This window comes from Colossoma macropomum, unplaced genomic scaffold, assembly GCF_904425465.1.
Source record: "Colossoma macropomum unplaced genomic scaffold, Colossoma_macropomum, whole genome shotgun sequence".
In the NCBI taxonomy this organism is placed as follows: Eukaryota; Metazoa; Chordata; class Actinopteri; order Characiformes; family Serrasalmidae; genus Colossoma; species Colossoma macropomum.
The window spans coordinates 43160842-43181670 of record NW_023494805.1 but is presented as its reverse complement, the minus strand read 5'-3'; the positions used below and the strand labels follow the sequence as shown (position 1 = coordinate 43181670).

General features: G+C 40.7%; 1 protein-coding gene across 1 annotated transcript; it reads left to right on the top strand.

The window, feature by feature from the left end:
- The first annotated feature begins 6363 nt into the window (after window positions 1-6363).
- On the top strand, window positions 6364-15428 carry ftr66 (finTRIM family, member 66). The gene is made up of 6 exons (XM_036596699.1): window positions 6364-7535; window positions 10084-10179; window positions 10937-11158; window positions 11320-11479; window positions 14294-14353; window positions 14602-15428. The coding sequence occupies exons 1-6, from the start codon at window positions 6960-6962 to the stop codon at window positions 15129-15131; spliced, it is 1644 nt and encodes a 547-aa protein (XP_036452592.1). The 5' UTR covers window positions 6364-6959; the 3' UTR covers window positions 15132-15428.
- The last annotated feature ends 5401 nt before the right edge of the window (window positions 15429-20829 follow it).

The window sequence follows — 20829 nt, the reverse complement described above, 5'->3', positions numbered from 1 at the left end:
ACTTAATACTTAAATATGGCATTTTTCTGCAAATTTCACTGCACAATTTCTGTTTTTTTTTTGTTTTTTTGCTGAGTTCAACATATTGAGTGAAAAAAATAAAACACAAAATGTAAAAAGTGCGCTTACTTTATCGAAGGCCACATCTTTGGCTTTATTTTTCTCTGATGCGTTAAAATCAGCAAATAGCAGTAATTGTGTACTGAAATGCGTGGAAGTGTGTCTCTGTATTGGATGTACAGCTTATTTACACTTCCGAAATCCTGAAAAACATATAATTGAAGCAGAGGCGCCCAAACTTTTGCACAGGACTGTGCAGTGAATACATGTGAGATGATTTCTTTTGCCCGGCGGTGATTTTTTGCAGTGAAATGGTTCAGCAGTTATTCTGGGTGCAGTGGCGTCAGTGTTAGACGGACGTGTGCCGCTGTGTGGACGCTGCTGTGAGTGTGTGCTGTGTGTAACTCTGTGTGTCCACTGAGCTGTATCAGTTACACTCTCACCTCACAGCAGCAGAACAATGAAACGTCCCTCTGTGTTTGTTGTGCTGGGGTCCGGGGAGGGAGGGGGGGCTGTCTCTGACTGTTACGGTGTTGGAGTGATTCACTGTGTGATGAAGGAGGCTGTGTGGCATGGTGTTGTTCTCCTCTCTCTGCTCCCTCTGTTACTGTGGAACTCCAGCTCTGAATAAAAGTCGTCCAAAGGAAATGACAGATCTCCCTCTCTCTCTCTGTGTGTGTGTGTTCTTGTGTCATGCTAGTCCCAGCCTCATGTCCTTTCTGGATGGTTCTGTGCAGTCGGGAACCCTCAGGGCCTCCAGAAAAGGCCTATTTCTGTGAAATAAATAAAAGAAATATATGTGTCTGTAACTTTTAGCTCATTTCCATTCAACATAAATATCAAACTCTCTAAGTATTGCTGTATTTTTCTTACAAACAAAAGGGTTAAAATCTTGAAACAGCCAACAGAAAATAGTCCAGTCAGCATTGTTCTCTCTGTGGTATCTACACAGATTCAGCTAAGCTGCTCTCCCATTGGTTAGGGCTTCAGGAGCAGAACTGAAGGCCTTACACGTTAGATTACCTACCTAACATAATTAAGAAGTGACAGAGGAATCAACTGGTTCTGGTTAGCCTGGGGGACGGCAACATGTGGCTCTGTTACTGCCCTGTTGCTCCACAGCTGAATCTGATTAGTAGGTAATAATAAAATAATCCTCCTTTACAGTAAAATAAAGCTCTGCTGATCGTTCAACACAGTTTAACAATAAATGGTCTTAAACTCTGGAGTTAATGTAGAACTGCTGATTCACCCTTTAACCCTGAAGATCAGCGCAGACTGCTGGTCACCATAGCAACGCAGACAACAGTCTCGCCTAGTTAGTAGCTAACGAAACGGCAAAGAGAGAGATTTAAGATGAACATCGATAATTTGGAGACAAATGGACTCATTTGTGTTTATAATCACTCCAGCTGGTTTCCTGATACGTTTAATCTGCAATGAGAAACTGAAATGCTAAAAAGTCATGAAGCTGAAGTTTCTCATTCGCCAGATTCTAGTTCAAACTTTACATTACAGATTCTCCCGTTCCACCTTAAATGGTGCCTTAGTGCCAGAATGCAACGGCTGCACCATTTAAGGTGGAACGGGAGAATCTGAACAAGAAGCAGGCAAATGAGACTTGAGTCTCGTAAAAAGTCGAATGTTGAGAGACATTTTACAATAAACTGTTCTACTTTTGAGGAAAAGTTTCCTGCTGGAGATGCGAGAAAAGCAGCTATAGCTGAGCTGAAGCTTAAAGCAGAGCAAAGTAAGGTTGCATTTTCAGTTATATTTTTTATCCTACACTACTACATTAACACACGCTGAGTCATATTTACAGTAATGATGTTAAAATGGACATAAAATGTTGTGGCTCCCAAGGGGGTCTGATTTTTGTAGAAAGAACCAAATGACTTCTTCTTACCATTTAGGTTTCCGACCCCTGGGTTAGTTGTTAGGAATGGAAAACAGTGGCTGCAGGACTCTTTCCTGAAGGACCCTGATGAAATAGACAATAAGGTCTGGTCATTTTGCTTTCTTAAAAGAATTTGCTTAATAGCTACCATTAGAGACCACTGTAGGACACCTGTAGATACCATTAGAGAACCATCAAATGCATCTGGAATCTGTCCCAGAAAACCTGTTAGACCTTTAGAGTCCTTACACTGTGATTTCAACCCCTCAGGAAAACAGCAGGAGCCAACAGAAACTTGTAATGGTTTCTATGACTTTTTTCAGCAGGGGGGTCACTAGCTGACATTTTAAAACAAGCTCTGCTCCAATGGCCTCGTTTTCTGTCATTTTCATGGTGCTGTGGGTAACCGAAGGCCTGGAAGTATACATCTGATGCATCCTTGAACTCACTCAGAACGTAGGCTGCATTTCAAGCCTGTATACAAAGGTCCTTCACTTTGGAATGGCCTCCTATGACGTAGCGGCCGAGAAATGCAGCCTAACTCGGCTGCAACCCAGACTTTGGAACGCAGCCACTGTAAAACTGCTACAGAGTCAAAAATACGTTAATATCTGCTCAAGATTCAAAGAAAGCATATGCAATATCTTTTACAAGCTACAAATGTCTATGTTTAATCTAGAGCGGCTACAAAATATTCAGAATCGCTGTTAGCTTAGTGCTAACATACAAATAGAATCCCATAGAGGTGCTAGCAGACAGAAGTGCTTCTCCTCAGTTTTAACACGGTTTTAACATTTATGGCCTGAACTGAAAGGCCGAGCTGTGACAGTCATGGTCCAGCTCTGAGTGAGTGTTTGTTAAGAGAGATCCAGAGCAGCTGCTGCTCTCTCCACACTCACAGCTCCATTCTGTATCAAACATAAACAAAGAAATGTCAAACACACTCACACAGACATGCAGGGGCCAGTGGTGATGGTGTGACTGGGCCCAGCAGGTCTAGGCCCACCTACTTTTATCACTGGCCCACCCAGTGACTGTTACTTTCAGTATTAAAATCTTATGAATGAATTAACAAAAAAAAGAGAAAAGTGAAAATTACCTTGCTGATGATATTCAAAATTCCTTTTTTAACATCGACCAAAATCAAAATCCCAGTTTAGCTTATCACGAATTCCATCAGACCTGCACCCATTTTTCAACATTTCTACATAATTAAAAGATTGAGATGTAAACAGACTGGTTCAGAGAGGTTCAGAGTCATGCAGAGTGGTTTGGTGTGAAACGCTCTGTTCCAGATAAACTTACCGAGTCAGAACTGTTCACAGTGGTGGTGATAGGAACCAGACGTCCACCTCTAAAAGCTCCCTCACAGAAAGTTCCTACATGAAATGGTTATGAATTCACTGCCTGATGACTGAGACACTGTTTTATGATAGTTTAGAGAACTTAAACTCCATTCATGGTGGAGGGATACATGCAGGGCGCTGTGAGGCAAAATAGTCCCCAAAGAAAACGTATTATTTCAGATGTTCCACTATTTTCTCATCATCAACATTCCATATAAACTCAGAAGACTCGTGTAGGTTCACTGGTGGTTCTGGATAGTAAATAAAATGTCTATATTTGTGTTGTAGTCATGGCGACCCCTGGTTCCTATCACCACCACTGTAAAGACATCTGAGCCTGTAATTTACTCTGCAATGAACAATTTTGTATCAAATCACTCTTGATGACTTTGTTTACATCACAACAACAGAATTATAATTAGGCCAGTCTAGCACCTGCACTCTCTTACTATGAAGCTGTAAAATGCAGAATGTGGCTTGGCATTGTCTTGCTGAAACAAGCATGGACGTCGCTGAAAAAGATGTCATCTAGATGGCAGCATAAGTTACTCTAAAATGAGGATGTACCCCTCAGCACTAATGGTTCCTTCACAGATGTGCGGGTTACTTACTAATACCCCCCCCTCCCCACACCATGACAGTAACAATCTAAATGGTCCTTTTCTTCTTTGGCCTGGAGAACATCACATCCATAATCTCTGTGAAAAATGTGAAGGTTGACTCGTCAGACCACAATACGTGTTTCCACTGAGCATCAGTCCATTTCAGATGAACTTCAGCCCAGAGAAGTCGGCGGCGTTTCTAGATGTTGTTGGTCTATGGCTTCTGCTTTGTGGATGCAGCAGCTGATGATGTTTATTCACAAAGGTTTTCTGAAGTACTCCTCAGCCCATGTGGTGATATTCATTAGAGAAGCATGCCTGTTTTTAATGCAGTGAGGGATCGTAGGTCATGTAAAAATCCTTGCAAATGCTTGGTAAGGAACGCTCATAAAGGACTCTGCCTTTCCTAGATGCTCCTTTTATACCCAAGCATTATTCACTCTCAGAAATAAAGGCACTAAACCATCACTGGGGCAGTACTCCTTCTGTCACTGGGGTGGAACCCTCAAGGGTCCATCTCAGTCCCTTTAGTCAGGGAACATAACTGAACCATAATCCACTGAAATGATATGTTCTAAGCTGTACTGACTCCACACACCCCGTCTCGTCTCCAGGCTTTTATTTTACTGTTCTGTTTAAAACATTCGGTTATGAAAAGGTACAAATACGAACTTTTCACCTGGAGAAACTTATTTAAGGTTCACAATCAGACCTTAAACCACTGTTGGAGCTTTGAGGGAACATTTACACTGTTTGTACTTTGATGAAGGAAAAATGTACCTGAACAGAACCTTTAGAGTTGGATCAGCTGTTTGAGATGTTTTTTGAAAGATTTCACAATGTTCCTGGTCTTAAATTGCTCCTGTCCCAAATTTTCTGGCACATGTTGCAGGACAATGAGCATATATTTACAAAAAAGAATGAAGTTCAAAAGATAAAACATGTTTTTAATTAAAAAGCAGGTCAAAGTTGATTAACAAATCCCTGTTTTCTGTTTTGACTTGGGTTCTACATACTGTTCCCACTCTTTTTGGAACTGGGTTTGTATGAGTGTTCAGATCACAGTCAACAGATGTTAATCTCACAGGACACACACAGAAGCTTGGTGGTGTTTCCTGTCGTAATCAGGTCTAGGTGGTTTACTTTCAATAATGCAAATGCAGAAATCTCACTATGATACGCAGTTTCATTTTTTAGTCCTGAGGGCAAACGAGTTCTCACTTCAGTTTTTGTTATTTAATATACTTCCTGTGCAGATATCCCCTTCAGATTTACATGCACAATATCTTTTGACTTCTTACTTATACCTACGATCAAAACAGTATGTATTCATTATGTTGAAATAAAGGTAAGTTTTAAAAATAAGAATAAAACATTAACATTAGTAGTTTGCAAAACTGTTGTTGGCAATTACAGCTTCAAGACATCTATGGTACGAAGTAATTAGCTTTTTGCAGCTTTGTGGTTCCGTCTGATGGACTTGCACTTTCAAAATCCTATGAACTTCCAATGACATTTGAACACTTTCACTTCCTTTAGGCCCTTTTTTAAACTTGACATTGCTCAATTCGACCCACCAGCTGTGTTACACAAGTTATCACTCTATGCCAGGGTTCGGCAAATCCGGCTCCGGAGACACATGCAGCTCTTTTCCTGTCCTGTTGTGGCTCCACAGCAGAATCAGATTAGTAGGTAAAAATAAAATAATCCTCCTTTACAGTAAAATAAAGCTCTGCTGATCGTTCAACACAGTTTAACAGTAAATGGTCTTAAACTCTGGAGTTAATGTAGAACTGCTGATTCACCCTTTAACCCTGAAGATCAGCGCAGACTGCTGGTCACCATAGCAACACAGACTACCGTCTCGCCTAGCTAGTAGCTAACGAAACGGCAAAGAGAGAGATTTAGGACAAACATCGATCATTTGGAGATGAATGGACTTATTAGTGTTTATAATCACTCCAGCTGGTTTCCTGATACGTTTAATCTGCAACGAGAAACTGAAACACTAAAGTTTCTCATTCGCCAGCTACTTGTTCAAATTCTCCTGTTCCACCTTAAATGGTACAGCAGTTACAATCTGGCGCGACTTCAGTCTCATAAAAAATCAAACATTGAGACACATTTTACAAGAAACTGTTCTACTTTTGAGGAAAAGTTTCCTGCTGGAGATGCGAGAAAAGCAGCTACAGCTGAGCTAAAGATTAAAGCAGAGCAAAGCAAGTCTGCATTTTTGTTTATACTGTATTTGTTAGTCTATACTAGCACATCAGCACACACTGAGACACATTTACAGCCAAGATGGTAAAATGGACATAAAATGTTGTGGCTCCCCAGATAGTTTGAATTTTGTTGAAAGGACAAAATTGGTCCCTTCACATTTGTGTTACGACCCCTGTTCTATGCAGAAGGTGCAAACTTTGCAGTGAAAAACTGTTTTTGAGGATGGTTTAGTTTAGTTTGAGCGTAACATACATAGCATTTGAGAGTATTTGCTTTATCTGGCTTTATCTGGCTTAAACTTAAAGAAGTTTAAGCCAGGTGAACTCTGGTGTTTAAGCCAGGTGAACTCTGGTGTTTAAGCCAGATGATCTGTGGTGTTTAAGCCAGGTGAACTCTGGTGTTTAAGCCAGGTGATCTGTGGTGTTTAAGCCAGATGAACTCTGGTGTTTAAGCCAGATGAACTCTGGTGTTTAAGCCAGGTGAACTCTGGTGTTTAAGCCAGGTGAACTCTGGTGTTTAAGCCAGGTGATCTGTGGTGTTTAAGCCAGATGAACTCTGGAGTTTAAGCCAGGTGAACTCTGGTGTCCTCAAGGTGAGTTAACTTGAGAAAAGCATTGTCTTTTTATCTGTTACTGTGTTTTTAATTATGCAGAAACATCTAAATTTATGGAATTCTCCATTAAATCACCCAGGCTTGCACTGCCACACTGAACATGCACCCACACACCCACCAACACAGATACGCTAGGGCGTGGCTCAGTCCGCTAGCTGCACTGATAACACCTGCTTTAGCGCTCAGCTCTCCCACTTCCCTCAGCTCTCTGAAGGACAATGGCCCAGGTGGAGCGGCTTCTGGACCGAGAGCAGTTCACCTGCCCCATTTGCCTGGACTTGCTCCGAGACCCTGTGGCCATTCCATGCGGGCACAGCTACTGCATGAGCTGCATTAACGTCTACTGGACAAACAATGACACGTGTAAGGGCGTTAGCTGCCCCCAGTGCAGGCAGAGCTTCAACCCCAAGCCCATCCTCAACAGGAACACCATCCTGGCCGAAATGGTGGAGAAGCTGAAGGTTGCGGTGCAGCCGTCCGTCCGTTCGGTGGCCAGTGAGGTCGAGTGTGATTTGTGCACTGAGACGGGAGGCAAAGCCGTGAAGTCCTGCTTGGTATGCCTGGCGTCTTACTGTAAAGCTCACCTCCAGCCGCACTACCAGTCTCCAGCGCTGAAGAAACACCAGCTGGTGGAGGCGTCCAGTCACCTTCAGGAGAAGATCTGCCCTCAGCACAACAAGCTTCTGGAGATCTACTGCCAGACGGACCAGCAGTGCATCTGTCTGCTGTGCGTGATCGACGGACACAAGGGTCACGACACGAGCTCGGCCACTTCGGAGAGCGCAAAGCAACAGGTAAAGAGGCGAAACGTGACAGAAAGTGATGGTCACTTGGGGTCCTGATTAGGATGCAGTACCCTGGCCCCGCTTTCATGAAACATTTCAAAATAAAAGTCCTTTGTTTTTCATTGTGCCGTCTGACTTTTGAGGAGGTAAAAACTTGACAAGAGTTTTTCTGTGAGTTGAGCGCTTTTAAAGTTGCCTTATTTTGCAACATGATTTTTATTTTGAAGTTTTCAAACATAAAATCATTCCAAACTATTTTATTACATTTTTTTATTTAACTAAATTACCTTTTTGAATTGTTTACTTAATCAACATATATGGTTGAACTTTTGCACCACCATTTTTAGACTTCTGGAGGCAAAAAGAAACTAAAATGGAATTTTTATGGATGCATTGAAAACTTTGCACCCTTAGCCTAGCTGGTTTTTCAGGATTCACCGTTGTGTATCATTTTCACATTATTGTCCAGCTGGCATTGTGCAAAACGCAACTGTTGGGACACACTGTGGTGTCACCTAATCCTGACTGCTGAGTCTAATCTAGAGGCTAATAAATACACTCCTGGTCAAAAAAATGGGCCGAGCCCAAAATGGCAAAATAACAAGCGTTTAATGGTCTTAACAACAAATCATTAAACAAACAGATGCAGTCAGTCAGTGTGGGAGAGTTTTTCACCTTGATTTCTGTAAATGTTGGAGTTTAGTGTGTAAACCTGCAGACAGTCTTTTACAGAAAGAAGAGTCAGTATTGATCCACTCAGCACTGACGGCTTCAAACAGCTGAAAACACTGACCAGCTAGTTTGAGTTTAATGTGAGGCCAAATATTCACAATAGGGTTTAAATCTGGACTCTGACCAGCCAAAACCAGCAAAAACACCATTATATTTCGGGTGTTTTCCATTTTTTTGCCCAGGACTGCAGATTACTGTTTAGTTCCTTAAGGAAAAAAAAAATGTTTCAGGCAGCAGTATATATACTGGCCAAAAATATTGGCTTAATATCTCAAAACAATTACTGATTTTCTCAAAATTTTGAGATACTATGTTGAAATAAAGAGGTTCATGAAATTTCCAGAAGGTAAGTTATTGATTTGGGATAATAAATCATAACTACAAAATACTAAGTCATTATTTCAAGATGCTAAATTAATATTTTGAGACAATAGGTCATTATTTCAAGATTTTTGAGAAAATAAGTCATTATTTCAAGATGCTAAGTCAATATTTTGAGAAAACAAGTCATTATTTCAAGACGCTAGTTCAATATTTTGAGAGAATAAGTCATTATTGCAAGATTTCTGAGAAAATAAGTCATTCTTAAAAGATACTAAGTCAATATTTTGAGAGAATGAGTCATTTCGAGATTTTTGAATTTTGATTATTGGAAGATGCTGAGAGAATATTTTAAGATAATAAGTCATTAATTCAGGATCGTAAACAGCTGAAAAACATTGCAGAGCTAGTTTGTGTTTAATGTGAGACCAAATATTCTCTATAGTGTTTAAATCTGGACTCTGACCAGCCAGAACCATCAGAAACACCATTATATTTTGGCCGTTTCCCTAATTTTTGCCCAGGAATGTAAACGGCACCAAAACCGAACACAAGTTGTTTGAAGGTTAAGACTATTAGAAGGTAAAGTTATTACATTTAGTGACTTTCTGTATTAATACGGCCAAACAGCTAAAATAAAGTTTTGATACTTTTTATTCCTTGATATTAAAATAAAATTTCACTGAGGGTCAGGAGCTCAGGTTGCTGATCCTCCTTTGATCCAGGTTTCAAGCAGAACCTCAGACGGCCTGATTGTTATCAAACACTGAGCGGTGGCTAACGGGACGACGTGAAAGAGCACACTGTCTCACATTCAAATCTCAGCAGTCTCACCCTCCCTCCTCTCTCCACTGCTTCCTCTATTGTTATTAGCTGAGATAGGTATCTTCAGCTCTTATCCAATCAGAGGCTGGGTTGGCCTGATGCCTTTGGCAACCTGCTCTACTGTTTTGAATACGGTATATGCAGGATATCCGCATATCCATGTTCCTTATTATGAACATATCCCAATATAGCATCATCTGTATCAGTTATTAAAGAGAAACTCCTCTTATTGTTCTAAATCTCTGCATAACTCAGTGTGTGAGATGTAAACAGAGTGACTCAGAGCAGTTTGGTGTGAAATGGTTCAGATGTCTTTACAGTGGTGGTGATAGGAACCAGGGGTCGCCATGACTACAACACTAATATAGACATTTTATTTACTATCCAGAACCACCAGTGAACCTACACGAGTCTTCTGAGTTTATATGGAATGTTGATGATGGAAAATAGTGGAAAATCTGAAATAATAAGTTTTCTTTGGGGACTATTTTGCCTCACAGCGCCCTGCATGTATCCCTCCACCATGAATGGAGTTTAAGTTCTCTAAACTATCATAAAACAGTGTCTCAGTCATCAGGCAGTGAATTCATAACCATTTCATGTAGGAACCACTCTGAACCACTCTGTTCACATCTTTTGGAACTTCTCCATTACATCATGCCTGGATTTTCCTCCACAGAAGCAGCTGGGGGTGACGAGGCGGAGGTTCAGGCTGAGAATCCACGCGAAGGAAAAGGAACTGACGGAGCTGAGACAGGCGGTGGAAACTCTTAAAGTGAGACTTTAGCCCTTGTGTTAAACACATTAGGGCTTTTACACGCCTCAGTTCCTTTGTTTAGTTCCAGATGGAAGTTCACTCCAGCCAGATGGAGGTGAAAAATAATTTATAGAATAAAGATGGCAAAAATATTGACTTAATTTCTCAAAATAATTACTTATTTTCTCAAGATTTTGAGATACTACGTTGAAATAAAGAGTTTGGTGACATTTCAAAAGGATAAGTAATTGTTTTGGGATGATAAGTCATAACTACAAAATACTAAGTTATTATTCCAAGATGTGAAAGGAATTTTGAAAAAACGTTTAATATTTGAGAAAATATGTCACGATTTTAAAATTTTGGAGAAAAGTCATTCTTTTAAGACTTTGGAGAAAATGTCATTATTTAAAAATGCTAAGTCAATATTTTGACAGAATATGTCATTATTTCAAGAAAGTAAGTCAATATTTTGAGAGAGTAAGTCCTTATTTCAAGATGCTAAGTCAATATTTTTCAAAAATAAGTCATTATTTCAAAATGCTAATTTAATATTTTAGGAGAATAAGTATTTTTTAAGATGCTAAGTCAATATTTTGGGAGAACAAGTCATTATTCAGTCACTTTTTCAATGTTTTGACATACTGATGCTAGAAACAGAAACGGGACAGAAGCAGGCAGTTTATCTCCTCTATTTGGAGTGAAGGTGCTTCTGTAGAACCCATTTCTCAGTGCAGTACCGGGTGGATTGGAGAGCCACTGTCTCCTCTCACAGATCTCGGTTCACTCATCGGCGGAGGGCAGCAAGCAGATCTTTGGGGAGCTTGTTCAGTCTGTGCAGAGGAGGTGCCAGGAGGTGAGAGAGCTGATCCAAGATCAGGAGAGGATGGCTATGAGCCTGCTGGAGAAACTGGAGCAGGAGATCCTCGAACTCAAGGAGCAGGACCACAAGCTGGAGCTGCTCCTGCACACGGATGACCACATCCATCTCCTTCAGGTAGCCAGAGGTTCAGAGAGAAGGACAGAAACACAACTCAGCTCATCCCGACTGCTAATACTCACTCAGTCACTCACTGATGACTGGTGGTCCTACAAGTTAGTAAAGTTATTGGTGTGTCTGTATTTTGGGTGTTTGTGTTTCTCTCTTTCTATCTGTAGACCTACAGGTTGTTCTCTGCCACTCCCGGACCCCCAGACGTGCCCAGTATCTCCATAGCTCCATTCTCTGATCTCGGGAACGTGACCAGTGCCATCACTGCTCTCAGGACAAGGCTAGAGGGGGTTTTCAAAGCAGAGTGGCCCAAGATCATCAGAGCAGGTGAGGGGAAAAAGTATTACCGTTTACATCCAAGACCCAAAAGTGTCCAGGGAGCTGCTCATCTAGCATTTCTTCAAAAAGCGTCTTCACAGGGAGTTTGCCCCCCCCCACCCTTCAGCAAAGGCTTTCCGAAACATGTTGGAACGCTGCTGGGAATTAGCCACAAGAGCAATAATGAGACCAGCTGATCCTAAAGTTTTTTTGTTTGGCAGGAGCTCCGCTCACCAACCAATCAGCACTCAGTAGCAGTAACGCTAACCAATCAGCTCTCAGCAGTAGTAACGCTAACCAATCAGCTCTCAGCAGCAGTAACGCTAACCAATCAGCTCTCAGTAGCAGTAACGCTAACCAATCAGCACTCAGTAGCAGTAACGCTAACCAATCAGCACTCAGTAGCAGTAACGCTAACCAATCAGCACTCAGTAACAGTAACGCTAACCAATCAGCACTCAGTAGCAGTAACGCTAACCAATCAGCACTCAGTAACAGTAACGCTAACCAATCAGCACTCAGTATCAGTAACGCTAACTAATCAGCACTCAGTATCAGTAATGCTAACTAATCAGCGCTCAGTAACAGTAATGCTAACCAATCAGCACTCAGTATCAGTAATGCTAACCAATCAGCTCTCAGTGGCAGTAATGCTAACCAATCAGCACTCAGTATCAGTAATGCTAACCAGTCAGCACTCAGTATCAGTAATGCTAACCAATCAGCTGTCAGTGGCAGTAATGCTAACCAATCAGCAATCAGTATAAGTGATGCTAACCAATCAGCGCTCAGTAGCAGTAATGCTAACCAATCAGTGCTCAGTAACAGTAATGCTAACCAATCAGTACTCGGTAGCAGTAATGCTAACCAATCAGCACACAGTAGCAGTAATGTTAACCAATCAGCACTCAGTAGCAGTAATGCTAACCAATCAGCACTCAGTAGCAGTAATGCTAACCAATCAGCACTCAGTAGCAGTAATGCTAACCAATCAGCACTCAGTATCAGTAATGTTAGCGTCCTGCTGCCCGAAACCCGTTTACTGTAGAATAAATGAAACATACAGGTGAGTTTTCTTTGTTTTTTTAGTGAAATTAATTCTTCTACTGTCTAAAACTAAAGGAAAGTTCTGATTCAGTGATTAGAAACTATTTTAACTATTCGTTTTTAGCCACTGAGCTCCATTTACTCCCATTCATTGAGGGCTGGCTCGTGGGCGCCCTCTGCTGTTTAGCACTCCTGTTTTTCATATAATGAGGGAAATAGGAAGTGGCCAGACTCCAAGTAAAAACAGATGTCCAGCTATACTGACCATAAACTGCCACACATCCATACTGTAGTTGGATATTCGCTCTGTTTAACTCTGAATATTATAGATTTTGAATAAGGTCTGATGTTTATTTTAGCGAGCTTTTAGCCCAAAATCCTGTCTTCAGCTCTGTGCAGTGCATAAATAGAGCCCCTTCCTTAGGGCTGATATGATTGGCTAACAAGGTATGAGGTCTGATATGATTGGCCAAACGTTACGACAGTCAATCTCTGGTAGAACAGCAGAGGCAGATTCAAAATCTATAACATACAGAGTTAAACAGAGTGAATATATCCACCTACAGTATGGCTTTGTGGCAAATTATGGTTAGATAATTTGCTGGATGTTTTTTTTTTGTTTGGTTGTTTTTGTTTGGTTTTTTTTTCAGCAGCAGCGCCTCCCCCAGGTCGCACCCTGCTATTACAGTATATTGAGAATGGGAATAACCTATAGATGATTTGGCTAGTAATGTACATTTACTCATGAAGGAGTGGTGGTAAATAACATTTCAGGACTAAAGCCACCCTAAAATTGGCCTAGCAACGCCCATGGAGCTTCATCACCCAAACTCAACTAAAAGGTGTTCACCTTAGCCTCATCACCCAGAGATGTTCAGTGGAGCTTCATCACACCAGCTCATTCCAATGATGTTCATCATTCCAAGTTATCTCATTCCATCTCTTCCCTAAATGATGAGCTCTACTTCTTCAGTACTTCCCAAAGGACATGAATGGAGCTTCACCAACCCAGTTCATCCTAAATGTATTCTGTGGAGCTTCATTTCTCCAACTCGTCCCTTATGTGTTCAGTGGAGCTTCACCACCTCAGAGAACATGATTCCACGACTCTCCATGCCAATAGAGGGAGTTTTACAGCCCTATGCAACATACCTGGCATTGGGCCTAGTGATCCTGGGCTTGCTTGCAGATTTTCCAGAGCTTCATTCTACTGTCAGTGCTTTTCTACTGAGAATACCCAGGTGCATGTTTTGCAGTTGAACATCTGTGTCAGCAATAAACAGACTAATCCACTCACTGGACATGGTGTCTGGATACTTTTGGATATCTTTGTGTATCTTCCCTGATAGGAAGAGGATAGTGGACCACTGTCGGCAAAGCTGGCGTGTCCACTGGCGTTTTGCTCAGCGTTTTCTGGGCGGTCCACCGTCTGGTCATCACTCATTTTCCACTCACAGTCCAATTTACTGATTTTTCCTACGTTCTTTTCTTTAGTTATACTTTATAAATTAGTAGTTTAGTAAGTAATTTTAATCCAGCTCAGTGTCAGCAACATTTTCTATAAGATATTTTTATATCAGGCCTGGTCGTTAATTTTTTTTTATCTGGGTGGTCTGTGGGGGGACCAGCAGTGGCGCACAGTAGGCGGGGTGCCGACCTTGTTAAGCCAGCGGACCGATATATGCTGCTCTCTGGGTTTGTAGTCATTGTGCAGTATTATCATTTGTGTGTAGTTGGGTAAAAGTGTCAGATGAGTTTTTGTTGTTTTATTCTCAGCCAGCACGGTGAAGATCCTCCAGAGTCCACTTCCCAAAATCAGACCGGAGTTCCTTTACTGTGAGTACTGCAGGCCTTAAATACACAGTGCCTATGTAAATAAAGCGCTGAGGGATCATAGTAAAGTGTCCATCACACGGTTGTGTAATTTGCTTTGTGGTTGAAATGAATGTGTATAAAAGTCAAGTTCAACAGTTTGTATTGGCAGAGTTTGCATAATTGAGCTGTTGAGTTGAGCCACACTGTGTGATGTAACCTCCTTCCTTTTTGCTCTTCTCTGTTTCTCCCCCGCCCACCCTCTTCTCCAGACTCCCGCCAGCTCACGCTGGACCCTCGCTCGGCCCACAGGGAGCTGAGCGTGTCTCCCAACTGCAGGACGGTGTCGGTGCGGGCGCGAGAGCATTCCTGTCCTGACCAGCCCGAGCGCTTTGATTACTGGTGCCAGGTGCTGGGCTCCGAGGGCCTGCGGGGCTGCTGCTACTGGGAGGCCGAGTGGAGCGGGATGGGCATCACCGTGGCTGTGGCCTACAAGGACCTGGCCAGGAAAGGGGATGGCAGTGATGCTCACTTTGGGCGCAATGCTAATTCGTGGAGTTTGTTCTGCTCTAGGAAAGCTTATGCTTTCTGGCACAATAACACAGTGACCAGGATCCCGGGGCCAAGCTCATCCAGGATAGGGGTTTACCTGGACCACAGTGCCGGCACGTTGGCCTTCTACAGCGTCTCTGAGAACATAAGGCTCCTCCACAAAGTTCACACCACATTCACCCAGCCCCTCTACCCCGGCTTTGAGTTCACATGTTACGGAGTATTTGTTACATTATGTCAGATGGAGTAGGGCTCACAATTTGTGGCCACTTTATTAGAAACACCTACCTTAAGCTGACTTAAGTGGTCAACTAGATTAAATTCAGTTTTAAATACATGTAGTGTGGACAAGAAGTAAAATATCAAAATTTAATATTCAGTTTTGACAACATTTATATACCTGTCATGTACATCATCCTACTAAATGCTGTTGACAGTACTGACATAGCCAGTTTGACCACAACAGAAAGGACATTATGCCCCCTGGTGGTAAATATAAAAAAGCAAAATTCTTAGAAACACCTCCCTTGTACTTCCACTACCTGGCCACTTCATCAGAAACACCTACCTTAACTTCCACTAACTGGCCAATTTATTAGAAACACCCACCTTGTGCTTCCACTGACTGTCCACTTTATTAGAAACACCCACCTTGTGCTTCCACTAACTGGCCACTTTATTAGAAATACCTACTTTGCACTTCCACTAACTGGCCACTTTATTACAAACACCCACCTTGTGCTTCCACAAACTGGCCACTATATTAGAAACACCCACCTTGTGCTTCCACTAACTGGCCACTATATTAGAAACACCCACCTTGTGCTTCATCATCAGCAGCTGTTCTCTTCTATTTTTCTTACTCAAGCTTTCATTTCAACCTACAAGATGAAGACCAGACTGCACACAGTACCGTTCACTTCAGCTGAATAAGAACTATTTGTAATCATGTTTATCACCTATTCATGATGTTTTAACTTGTATTGATTATTTAACTATAATATTTTATTATTATTATTAGTAGTAGTAATAATAGTGTAATAATGTCACTGTTGTTTAATATTACAAATATCACTCATTCTCCCCTAAAAACTAAATAGTTAGTAAGTTGTTTTTCTTTTAAATATTACATAAAGCATGTTGAGCTGCATTCGTATCATACCATTGTTATTATTAATATTATTCATGTGCTATGTGATTTTGGGTCTACTTAATCTGTGTAATACTATACTACAGGAGACTCTACAGAACCTTCAATCTTAGAGTTTTTTCCCCGTCTCCTTCCAAGTAGAGCTGTATCTGCACAGCTAACATTTTTAATGAGCACTTACTGTTTATTTGCTAAATTCAACATAAAAAAATAAAGATACAACACAAGATGTGTGCAAAACGTATATTTTATGCTTTATTTATTCCAGCACAAATAGAAATGGTGCATTAAAATTTCCAGACAAATGGCGTAGCTGAGTGTGTTCCCTGTAGAGGATATACTAACTTATTTACACTGAGAAAATCTGGATTCTTTACTGGAGCTTTTCACATCAAACCACTTTGTTTACTACTGAATTAGACTGAAAATTTGAAAAAATGGACGGACTTCTCCTTGCAATTATTAGTGATATTCATAAAAGGCCTCTGATTATGCACTAATACAGATTATAATGAATAAAGCTTAATAAAACATTCAGAAGAGTCTAATTTGGGCTTTAATGAACAGCAAAGCCTTAATATGTGTTCCTTAAAATAAGGTGAACCCAGTGCATAAAATTATGATAAATAAAAATTCTGTATTATAAAAATAGAGAATTCACCCCAGTTATTGGTTAATAAAGAAGTAATGAGCCATACAATCTAAAAAAAAATCTCATCTGATTTGTACTGCCCACTGATTTGTACTGGCCACTTTATTAGAAACACCTGCCTTGTGCTTCAATTAACTGGCCACTTTATTGGAAACACCTACCTTAACTTCCACTAACTGGCCACTTTATTAGAAACACCTACCTTAACTTCCACTAACTGGCGACTTTATTAGAAACACCTACCTTAACTTCTACTAACTGGCCAGTTTATCAGAAACACCTACCTTAACGTCCACTAACTGGCCACTGTATTAGAAACACCTACCTTTACGCCCACTAACTGGCCACTGTATTAGAAACACCTATCTTTATGTCCACTAACTGGCCACTGTATTAGAAACACCTACCTTTACGTCCACTAACTGGCCACTGTATTAGAAACACCTACCTTTATGTCCACTAACTGGCCACTGTATTAGAAACACCTACCTTTACGCCCACTAACTGGCCATCTCACCTGCATACACTCTACACTCTCAAACAGATGGTTCTTCATTAAGAGAATGGTTCTGTATAGAATCATTGGACCTCAGTCTGTTCTTAAGTGTGTTCTTGAGAAAGGTTCTAAGAAAAAGTCTCCGTCAGATTCATGTCGTGTTCTTAAAGCGCAGAACTGTTCTCCCCTTTGTGCTCTTGAGTGTGCGTAGGTTCTGTTCTTCCCTAAGAACAAACCCCACATAAGAGAACGTGAATGACAGAGTCTTCATCAAAACTGCATAAGAAGGAATTTTTTTCTTAAGAATGGTTGGAGAACAAGGCCTACATAGAACCATAAACACTCAAAGAACCCTTTGCATGCCTAAATGGTTCTTTGCATGGTGAAATAGTTCTTCAGACTGATGGAGAATGTGCTGTGTATTGTTCTATGTAGAACCTTTTTGAAAGGAGTTCTACATAGCACCAAAAGGGTTCTGCTATTGTTACAAGTTTGACATCACACCAATAGAAGAACTCTTTTTTGGTGCTATATAGAACCACATACAGCACATTCTCCATCTATCTGTAGAGCTATTTTAGCATGCAGAGAACCATATAAGCATACAAACGGTTCTCTGAGTGTTCATGGTTCTACACAGAACCCTTATCTTTACTAAAGAGCCCATCTTTTTTGAGTGTGCATAATCCCTCTTAACTCTCCTGACAGGACTGAATCAGCTGGTCTGACCCCAACAGAAAGGACACTGCGCCCCCTGGTGGTAAACACAAAATAATACAAGTTAGATTCTGAGAGTAAAGAAACAGCTCAGTCCACAGATGGTCACTGTGCACCTGTGTAGTGGTGGACAGATCTGACAGTGACCACTAATTACACTGCAGAATGTAATCAATATTGTAATGTTATTATAGATCACTGGAGTCTCTAATTCTTTTATTTGGGTTTAATTTCATACTGATTCAAGATTCAAGAGTTTTACTGTCATATGCACAGCAGAAACAGGCAGTTCATATATATATATATATATATATATATATATGTATATGTATATATATATATATATATATATATATATATATATATATATATATATATATATAAATACACTGAATAAGTAGAAATACACTAAAAACAATAGTAAAAAAGTAAAAAGTACAGTTATATTGTTGGATCCAAAAAGAGAAAAATGGGCTTCTTATTCACCAGCTTTGTATTCAGATGTCCCGTTCCACCTTAAATTTAAGGTGGAATGGAAATTTCAAATGAGAATCCAGTTTAGCCTCATAATTCCTATGCTGATAGATGCAGGATCAGCTGCCCCATTTAAGGTGGAACGGAAACAGGTGCCCCATTTAAGGTGGAAGAGCTTCCCCTTTTAAGGTGGAATGGAAATTTCACACCAATGAGAAGCCAGTTTAGCCTCGTAGTTTCTATGCTGAAAGATGCTGGACCCAGACATTCTTTTGAAGTTCTTTAAAGATGGAGCCAGAAACTTTGATTTTAGTGTTTTATTTTTTTAATTTATTAGAGCTGGAGCTGCTTCTCTCTGTCGGCTCTTTGCTCCATAAAACAAACTGAAACGTCAGTGTGAGTTTTGCTTCAGGCCACATCGGTTTTTTAACATTTGTATCATTCGCTGTTCGACTCAGTTTAAACCCTCTTACATTTAAAGTGTCTCCTCAGCCGCCGTTCGCTCCTCTGCTGACCATGTTCTCGAATCCTCGCCGGCACGCAGTGAACCTCAGGATATGTTGGCTTGTTGGATCATTGGTTGCCATGGAAAAGAAGGACACATTTCTCGGCCGCATATGAAGGAACCTTTGAAATGGGACGGTCTAGTCACGGCCTTCAAATGCAGCCTCCGAAGGACGCAGCGCCTGAATTGGGACACAGCTCATGTGGCCATGAGGGACAGGGATGCAGCCTCACTTCCTGCTCCAAAATGCAGGGGTGTGGCTAAAATAAGGCTCTGCCTAAAGACTAAAACTCAGTAGTGACATGAAAACGTGGGACAGCATTTTTTATTTAAACATTAAACTCATGATAAATCTAAATCTTTCAACTTCACTTTAAAGGAAATGAAAACAATCTTTTAAAAAATTTTTAAAAATGTAAAAAAAAAAGTAATTTTCAGAAGTGTAAATTTGGGGATTGGGGTTTGGGACAGACTCCTCCCAATAGAAAGTACCCTATAAATGATGATTTTGTGCATATGTGGCTCATTACTATCTCTAATAATGTCTTGGGTGTAAATAGATCAGAACATAATCCTTGTAAATATCTAAGATCTGAATACAGTTTTTTTGCTGTTGGAGCTCAGTTTGAACTCATCCAGTAGGATGGGGTGTATATGGTAGGCGGAGCTCATGAAGACTAAAGTAATCTGACTATTAGGATCATTTAGACTGTAGAAATGAAGGGTTAATATCAGATAGTGGTGTTTAAAGAGGTGTGAGCGCATTAGCAGCACTGCCACGGTGGACTGTTTGTGGTTCTTTGTTCTAGAGGGATTCTAGTGAGTTGGGTTAGAGATGCGGTCAGATCTTGTTATCGATAGAACGCCACCATACGCAGCTGATAAGAAACACCCTGCCGGTGTGCCAGGATGTGGTTTGGAGGTGAGCTGCTGAAAACAGCCAGTGAAGAAATATCAGCGATTACTCAGACAGAAATCCTCTGAGGGTCAGGCAGGGGGCGCAAACCACAGAGCGTGGAGCTTAGAGGCGGGTGATGTTATTATCGCAATACATCACACCACAATGCAGTTTCCTCAAAATATCACCGACGGCATCTGGATTTCTAGAACACTGGTCAACCGCATACATCAGTAACAAGGAGTTTGACCATTTATGGACACATTAATGACCATATATGATATTTTAATGTGAACCTGAAATCAAAACTGACATTGCTTCACCTTCTTAGATCATGACCCAGGAGAAATTTATCATATAATGTTATTTAAAAGAGAAGATTCTTGTTTTCCATGACTTTGATTGTGGCACCATGAACCAGCATGCAGGGACAAATAAAATTAACCAATAAATCATCATCACTTTGTTGATTTTCTAAGTGAAAACACATGATAACAAACTTACAAATAGCAGTTTTCACCCAGCTTCAGTGCACAATTTCCATTTCTTTGAGTTCAACTTATTGGAAACAAATAAAACATAAAATAAACTTTTGCACATTTAATTTTAACAGCACTGGTGCATTAAAACACAGAGGTGTGTTCTTTGTAGCGGATGTGTTCACTTATTTACACTAATAAACAGATACAAGCTTTTGCATGCGACAGTAAATATGGAGCAGGAAACCGTTCTAAATAGTGATGTACAGCCGACGAAAGGCTAAAGTGAGATGAACAAAGTTGAACTGAGTTAATTAAAGCAGTTTCTTTTGGAGGAATAATTTGCAGTCAAACATAAGAAATCCAGCCGTATCACAATATGTCACTTTGCAATACTTAGCAGATCATAAATACACACAAACACTGCAATAAAGTCATACTGTGGCTGTTATGGTGATAATACGGTATCGAGGGTCCTGCAGTGATTCCCACCCCTAATAAACATGTCCCAGGTAGCTTATTGTGATGTTGATTTGAATTGGTGACCACCTGAGATGGCATAGCAACAGCTTAGCAA

Coding starts and splice junctions, on each gene's coding strand:
- ftr66 (XM_036596699.1), top strand. CDS start 6,960: ATGGCCCAGGTGGAGCGGCTTCTGGACCGAGAGCAGTTCACCTGCCCC. Junction 11,159..11,319: donor ACCACATCCATCTCCTTCAG/GTAGCCAGAGGT, acceptor TTCTATCTGTAG/ACCTACAGGTTGTTCTCTGC. Junction 14,354..14,601: donor CAGACCGGAGTTCCTTTACT/GTGAGTACTGCA, acceptor CCTCTTCTCCAG/ACTCCCGCCAGCTCACGCTG.